At 37.5% G+C, this 8,140-nt stretch overlaps 1 protein-coding gene across 3 annotated transcripts in view; it reads left to right on the forward strand.

Moving 5' to 3' along the window:
* Positions 1-7,885, forward strand: part of prpf18 (PRP18 pre-mRNA processing factor 18 homolog (yeast)) — a 9,701-nt gene extending 1,816 nt beyond the window's left edge. The window contains exons 1-11 of one of the 3 annotated variants that reach the window (XM_028585367.1): positions 381-647; positions 1,581-1,658; positions 1,904-1,930; positions 3,290-3,391; positions 3,486-3,599; positions 4,344-4,490; positions 4,688-4,756; positions 5,026-5,166; positions 5,256-5,327; positions 5,427-5,582; positions 6,879-7,885. In XM_028585367.1, the coding sequence (XP_028441168.1) occupies positions 582-647; positions 1,581-1,658; positions 1,904-1,930; positions 3,290-3,391; positions 3,486-3,599; positions 4,344-4,490; positions 4,688-4,756; positions 5,026-5,166; positions 5,256-5,327; positions 5,427-5,582; positions 6,879-6,959 (1,053 nt within the window). In that variant the 5' untranslated portion in view covers positions 381-581 and the 3' untranslated portion in view covers positions 6,960-7,885. Of the gene's footprint in view, positions 1-380; positions 648-1,580; positions 1,659-1,903; positions 1,931-3,289; positions 3,392-3,485; positions 3,600-4,343; positions 4,491-4,687; positions 4,757-5,025; positions 5,167-5,255; positions 5,328-5,426; positions 5,583-6,878 lie in introns of those variants that run through there. The other 2 variants (XM_028585369.1, XM_028585368.1) reach the window with 2 other exon arrangements.
* The last annotated feature ends 255 nt before the right edge of the window (positions 7,886-8,140 follow it).

Here is an 8,140-nt window from a genome sequence, read left to right on the forward strand (position 1 = left end):
ATTTAATTTTTACATTTTTATTTTGAAACATCTCATTTGGGACTCTTATAACACTTTTTATATTAGGGAAACATCCGACTGGCCTGTGCAATGTATGTGAGGTAATGGAGACAGTGGAGCATGTATTAATGTCATGCAGGAAATATGTCCGAGAAAGAGGGGTTATGTTTGCTGGACTACGGAAATTAGGTTTAGGTGAACTCGGGATTACAGATGTCCTTGAAAGTGGTGTTATTATGAATGGAAGGAAATATCTATTTGCGTTTTTGAAAGGTACTGGTGTTTTTAGGAAATTGTAGTGCATTGGTCTGAATAAATAGATATTGAGAAATTGTCAATAGGAGGCAGTAACGCAACGACTTGGATGCCAACTGCCGTTAAACTCTAAAGAAAAAGAATAAGAAGAAGGGACTCTTATAATGAAAACTCAGTCGTGGCTTGTATATGTATATATCGGTTTAAGTTAACTTCCGGTTTAAGTGTCAAGTGGTAGCTAGCTAGTTTAGCGTTGTTGCGAAAGTCTTAGCTGGCTACGTGTGTGGTTATTTGTTGAAATAAACGAATAACGACCACAATTTAAAATGGATACACTGAAAGCTGAGATCTTAAGGAAAAGAAAACTCATCGAAGACAAACAGCTTGTTGATGTGAGTAAAGTTAGCTAGCTGATGAAATTGCTTGTTTTTGTTAGCTTAGCTTGCCCTGTTGCTAAAAGGTTTACTAGCGTTAACGTTAACTTAGCTAACGTTAGCTAGCTAACTCTTTTCGGTTAACGCTGCCTTTCCATAATCATCGATGTTTTTACAAGTAACGTTATTGATAGACGTAACGTTGATGATACAGTACTGAACTCCACATACAGTAACGTACAGTAAATAGCTAACGTTAAACACAGTGAGACTGATAGTAACAGTTAACGTTGGGATAAGGTAAACACATAGCTAGCTAGCTAACGTTAGCAAATAACGTAACGTTAACTGCTTGATATTCTTTAATATTCAGCTTAAACTGAAGACAAAATTATTATAACTGTTTTACTGTTAACCCTACATTTTAAATTAACGTTAGCCTTGATTGCCCTCTGCTGAAGGAACACTGGGATTAAATCTCAAAACTATAACTTTACGCCACACACAAGTTTATAATGTATTCAGTTTCAGTGTGATGGAAAGATTGGGATAACGTTAGGTAAGGGCATGTCAGTACAACAGGAATGCTGATAGCCTCATTGACAGCGTGTTTTATTGTTCTTTAATACAGATAAACAGTCAATGTCTCTTGTTTTCATTATACCGCGCCACTCTTTTACTTATGTTATTCCTTAAATTGGACCGTTACTTGTAATGTATAATATTATGGCAGCTTGTGTTTAGTCTGTGACACCTCTTACCTGTGCTCACATTCAGTCAGATGTAAACTTAAAAATTGCTTTGTTGAAAAGAATGAGTTTTATTATTTAAAATGCTGTAGAGTATGTTGTCACAAGTATAATAAATAATATATATATAATAATATTTTCATTGCATTGTATCTTGAGTTGGATTAGAAATGTAACAAGTCAACTATCTTTCTGCTTTCAGGGCTCCAAAAAATTCTTCAAAAGGTCTGATCTTGCACGCATGGAACAAGAAGACTACTTCATAAGATGTGGATACAAGGTTGTTGTCAAGATCACACTCTTTCTCTTACTCTCTCTCACACACACACACACACACACACACACACATATATATAATCACTGCATTTCTTCAGGTTTGATCTCATATTTAGTATGATACTCTTAATAATGTAGTATAACTCTTTGCCAGGAAACAAAATAAGGTCAGGCTTTGATGCTCAGGTGTATATTAGTGTTTGTGTTTGCTGTTTTCCCCCAACCCGCCTCTGCTGCCTGCATCTGTAGGTACAGAGAGAGACTCCTGAGAGCCAGGTATGGGATTTGCACAGTGACAGTAGCTGACAGGATGCATGATAAAAGGATAAAACACACTGTGTCCCAAAGGCTTCCGCTTCCTTGACACCCTTTCTGAAAGTTCACTCTCTTAAGCCAGTGAGGATAAAAGCAGAAATGGTGGAAACATGGTGGAGATAACTTTATTTTCCAGTGCGGGTTGTTAGAAATAACCCCATGAGGACTTTGGGTTTTGGTTCAAGATAATTGATTCAACATCAAACAACTCAATCTGTGAACGTAAACTAATTTGTACAAACAAGTACTTTCATGAACAAATAGCCAATTACAGAAATTAATTTGAAAATAAGATTTGTATTTGCTAAACTACCTAGCACTTCCAATACACCACCTTTGTCAATATATATATATATATATATATGCTTTTAACAATTTAATTTTATATGCAGCAACCACTATGACAACTAGGCTATATGCTGGACCAGTTATCTGTTATAAACTATTTACAAACTCGGCAACAATCACTTGTCAGAAAGCAAGGGAACAAGGAAAGGAATCAACAAAGTCAAAGTGGGACACAGACATGGTGTGAATTTCAGCATGGGATATTGAAATGAAATAAAAGATAATTCTGTTGCAAAGCTGCACTTCTTATTTTGCACATAATCTGTGACCTCTTTAATATTTATACCAACTATGCTATACGTTTTGTAAATACATTTATATAAGGTTTTGCATTTCCTTGTAACAGTTGCTCTGTGGAAAACTGCATTCATGTTCTACTTTGTGCAAGGCTTAAAATGTCAAACATATAGCTATGCTTTTGCAGTGTACTGTGTTTATTTGAGCAAGGGCCATTGTTTGTTTGGAAGGCTTTTTGTGTTTAATTTATGTTTGTTCTTTTAGATTGTGTTCCTTATACCACAATCTAAGAGTGCTGGGATGCATGTGCCCATTAAAGCATGATCTGGTAGCATACTGTTTACTTTTTTACCGAAAAAAAAGACTGAATATTTTTTCCCTTGATTAGGCTTTAGGTGGCATAGCCAGCATTCAAATAACACAAATTGAAATGAGATGAATGTAATGCTTGCTTTTATTGGTAAATTATTATGTGTCTTGTCTTTATAGAAGAGCTGCAGGTAAGATAGGGATGTGAGTGTGTGCCATCCAATGCATCATAGTAAAAACACATCCTCTTCATTCCTGAGGTCTCATCTCATGAAGACATTGCAGATACTTTTCACAAATCCCAGTTGTATTTGTTTCATTTGCATTGGCTCAGAAAGAGCAATCGTTTGATGTTATCAAATTCCATACCTTCAATAATCCCTTCAATAGTGAGTATTTTTCTGTTCCTTCCATGTTGTCCGGAAGATTGATAAGAAAGAAGATGATGAGCCATCCACCTCAGCTAATCCAGTGTTAGAACTGGAACTAACAGAAGAGAAGCTGCCAATGACACTGTCGCGACAGGAAGTGAGTCAATATAAAATATTAACACTTTCCTTAAAGTAATTTTTCTTTCCATATTAAAAGTTAATGTGTCTTTTGCATCGCTGTGTTTATATAGGTAATTCGCCGGCTTAGGGAACGAGGGGAACCAATCCGACTGTTTGGAGAGTCCGATTATGATGCTTTTCAGAGACTCAGGAAGATTGAGATTCTGACCCCGGAAGTAAACAAGGTAGGCCTGAGTGTGTCTTGGAGTAGGACACATCATGCAGTAAAGATATGCTTTTTTAAGTCCACCCTATCTAGGAAATCAAATCCCACAGTAACCTCTACATTGAAAAAGTAGCATGTCGTAACTATTTCAATGTCTGGACTTTCAAAATACACTTTTCTTTAAGCTGTCACTGGAAGCAGATTTGATTGTGTTGCTTTCCACTAAGCTCCAGACAAGTTCTGTGAAGCAGTAAATGTTATACATTTTTTACGTGATTCTTTTATTAATTTTATTGTCCTAAGTTTAAAGCACAGTATCCAGGGTACAAGCGGCCAAAATGGGTTTCCTCAGAAGAGTGGCTGGTGTCTCCCTTAGAGATAGGGTGAGACGCTCAGTCATCCGTGAGGAGCTCGGAGTAGAGCAGCTGCTCCTTCGCGTCAAAAGGAGCGCCAGTAGAGGTGGTTCAGCATCTGGTAAGGATGCTCCCTGGGCGCCTCCCTAGGGAGGTGTTCCAGGCACGTCCAGCTGGGAGGAGGCCTCGGGGAAGACCCAGGACTAGGTGGAGGGATTATATCTCCAACCTGGCCTGGGAACGCCTCGGGATCCCCCAGTCGGAGCTGGTTAATGTGGCTCGGGAAAGGGAAGTTTGGGGTCCCCTGCTGGAGCTGCTCCCCCCGCGACCCGACACCTGATAAGTGGATGAAGATGGATGGATGGATGGATATCCTGAGTGACACAGTTTAACACTGCCTCTGTGTCTAGGGCTTGAGGAATGACCTAAAAGCAGCCATGGACAAGATTGACCAGCAGTACCTAAATGAGATTGTTGGAGGAACAGAGCCAGGAGAAGTGGACACACAGCACGACCTGAAAGTCCATGAAGAAAACACCACTATAGAAGAGTTGGAGGTACATTACATAGTTAACATTGCGTAGTTAACAGTGTTTTTTTTCTCTTGGATCAAGTTACGGGCAATTTATCAATAACTATTTACTCATTTTAATGTCACAAGCTGAGGTTTGCAATATTTTTTTTTTAGTTCTGTGTTCTTTAGTAAATTAAGCCCATGATTCAATTAGTGTCTGATACTGAAACTCTCCTTCAGGTTCTTGGTAAAACCCTAGGCACTGGAGATGATGATGGAGACCAGGAGCTTATTGACAAGTTTTTGAGGGTAAGGCAAAAAAATCATGCTCTACCTTTGATCTAGAGGGAGCTGTTGGATAAAAAAAGTTTTACACTAACTGACTGCTATTCATGTTTTGAGTGTTGATTTGCATTGTTGTTCAATGGATGAAGAGATGTTATTTTCATGATGGGATGTTTTTTGTGATGTGTTTCAACGCTACCATGTAAGAACAAATAATCTTAATCTTTCTCTCACCATTTCCATTCTTGTTAATATTTTGTCAATGGCCTCATTTCCTTCCTGTTGTATACCAGTTTCTTCTTGGTGTTTGGGCCAAAGATCTGAACAGCCGAGAGGACCACGTGAAGCGAAGTGTTCAGGGCAAGCTGGCCAGCGCAACTCACTCACAGACTGAGTCTTACCTCAAACCTCTCTTCAGGAAGCTCAGGAAGAAGGTAACATTTTATGGAGAGAGTAAAACAAGCTGCAAGGATGTTGTTTATATTTTTTCTAATAGTTATGATGTCTCTATTATTTCTTTCAGAGTTTACCAGCTGACATCAAAGAGTCAATCACGGACATAATTAAGTTCATGTTGGAAAGAGAATATGTCAAGGTATGTCATTATTTGTATAACAGTGTTTTTGACCATGTTAGCCCCTTTTTTTTTAATTAATTTTCAAATGTTATCAACTTTATCCAACTTTTTGTCCAGGCAAATGATGCCTACCTGCAGATGGCCATTGGTAATGCTCCATGGCCTATCGGTGTGACCATGGTGGGTATCCACGCCCGTACTGGGCGAGAAAAGATCTTCTCCAAGCATGTGGCCCACGTGCTCAACGATGAGACACAGAGAAAATACATCCAGGTGAGACCCTGAGATTATCCCCTACATATAGTGTCTAACTCTCTCTTAAGGTTAGGATTTGTTTCTAGCACAGTGACCCTCAAGATCTAAGGTAAAAAATAATGGCAAGATTATTACCTTGACCAATCAGGAATTTATCATTTTCACTTTGTTGTATCCTTTAGAATAAACCCATGTCTGGTTGAATGACGTGTCAACATTTCACGGTTAAATGCAATGCCATATTTAGGCTTTATTACCATACAATTTTTAGAATATTTTTTTATTCCCCTTGTTATTTTGATTACTTAAGTAAAAGTGCACTGTTTTTTTTAGACCCAACATTTCTATGCTTTCTGTGTAGTAGTGTTCTATTACTAAAATCAGAAAAGATGCATATTGACTCTTCATATAGGCATACAGTGACATAATTGGGATTAGAGCCCGACCGAGGATTTTTAAGGCCGATATTGATACAAATATTTGGTGTTTTAAAAATCTGATAGTTCCCTAACATTAGTTATTTGTAGTTATTTATGAGTCCTCACTAAAATAATATGATAATGTAGTTTAAAAATAAACTTATTTGTTTTATTGTCACAAAAGAACAGAAGAACATGAAAATATATTAAAGTTCTGATAAATAAAATGTATAAAAATACAAACTTAAGATATGAAACTTAAAGGGTTAAACACCAGTGTTGCTAACAGGGACGCTGTAGAGCGCCCCCTGGTGGACAAATTATGCAAAGCCAACACTCATAACATGGTTGAAGGCTGTTTCGTCCGTTAGGGTTAGATATTTGAAATTGAAATATTCATTTATCTGCCATTATAAATGCTAATAGTTTGGAAAATGCCTAATATCGGCACGCCGATATATCGGTCAGGCTCTAATTGGGATGACTGGGGTTCATGAGGGACACTTCCAATGCTGAAACCTGCTAACACGGTAAATATTTTGCATGTAGGGTATGCAAATGTTGCTGCGTTATTCTTCTCAGTGTAGAGTCACCACTCCTGTATAAATTGGCATGTGTGGTATGTTAATGTCAATTAAACAGACTGCTGAGCTTTATAGAGGAGGTCAAAGTTGAGGTTATTGGCATATACAATAGTTATTTAAAGTCATCACATTATATCACTCATCATCATCATCATCATCATCATCATCATCACAACACATTAACGAAATGTTAATGTGTCTAAAAAAGCTTAATATTCTGCTAGGCTATTTGAGAAATAAATACACCGGGTGGGATATAGTTGACCTGCCAACTTAATTGCCTTGTTTTTTTATTATTTTTTGTTCTACAGGGACTCAAGAGGCTAATGACTATCTGCCAGAAACACTTCACGACTGTGCCATCAAAGTGTGTGGAGTACAACGCTCTTTAACTTGTGACTTCAGCTTAATTTAGGCTAAAGCTGTCAGGTCAGTTGTATCACAATCCAAAATGGGATTTTTTTTTATAGGTTCTGGCATGACTGGTTGTCAAAGTCATGTATATCAAGGGCCTTCAAGTACATCTGCATTTTGTCGGGGATAACGGTTTGAGAAAAATCATTATTTAAACGGAATTTGGGTGAGTCAGACCTTTTTCGATACAGTCAGAATTGTGCTCACAAGTGAAAATTTAAAGAGTAGACTTGTCTTTGTGAACTACTGGGAAAACTGATGCACCTGTCATGCCAATAATAGTCACATGACTTCAGTCTTACTTAAGAACATGTTCATGGATGCTCTGAGGAGTTCCAACCCATTATTGCAGAAAAAAAGCTTTCACTTTCTTTTCTTTCTTTTTTTTTACTACTCTTGTTCTGTTAATATTGGCTCTCACAAGTTTTTCAAAGATGTATTGTCATGATGTGGGAAACAAAGTGTCATTTACCTAGGAAGATCAGTAATGTAAGTTTTATTACACCTGAGACATGACAGTTATTAACTCCTTATTGACGTGCTAAAATCAAAGAAGATTTTGTTCTATGTGCATGTTTGAGTTTTAGCAGATTATTAAACTAATAAATGTGTCCCTGTACTATCTTAGTAAGAAAATAAAGTGTTGCTTTGTTATAACAGCTGCCAGGATCGTTAGTTGTTATGCAGTGTGAAAACTTAATTTTCCTTCTTTAAGATATGTTTTGTTCTGTTATTGTCGAGATTTGCTTTCTTGTCTTCTGCAGCCGGTCTGCTGAATGGGACTATTTTTAGTCACCATCGTGTTTTTTTTTTTTTTTTTTTGGTCATTAAACAATGTGTCTGCTGGGAAACAGTTCCGAATAAAGGGCTCTCTGTAAATGTGCCATGACATGCTTCAGTAAAATGTTGGATTGATTGATTCATTAAGAATGAACTAGTCAGATGAAAATAGGCAATTAAGGAATGGGTATGCTCTTCTGGACAAGAAAATAAACAAAAAGCCCAGATTTGCAACAACTGATTGCTGATGGAAACCTTCCAGTAGTTTGCTAAGATGGTAAAATCCAGCATCACACGCTGACCTTATTACACTGAGTAACCATGGTGATCTGATCTGTTCCTTGTGGTCATAGTGTGTGCTCGGCTCCACGTACCCACG

Source organism: Perca flavescens, chromosome 8 (assembly GCF_004354835.1).
Source record: "Perca flavescens isolate YP-PL-M2 chromosome 8, PFLA_1.0, whole genome shotgun sequence".
Classification (NCBI taxonomy): Eukaryota; Metazoa; Chordata; class Actinopteri; order Perciformes; family Percidae; genus Perca; species Perca flavescens.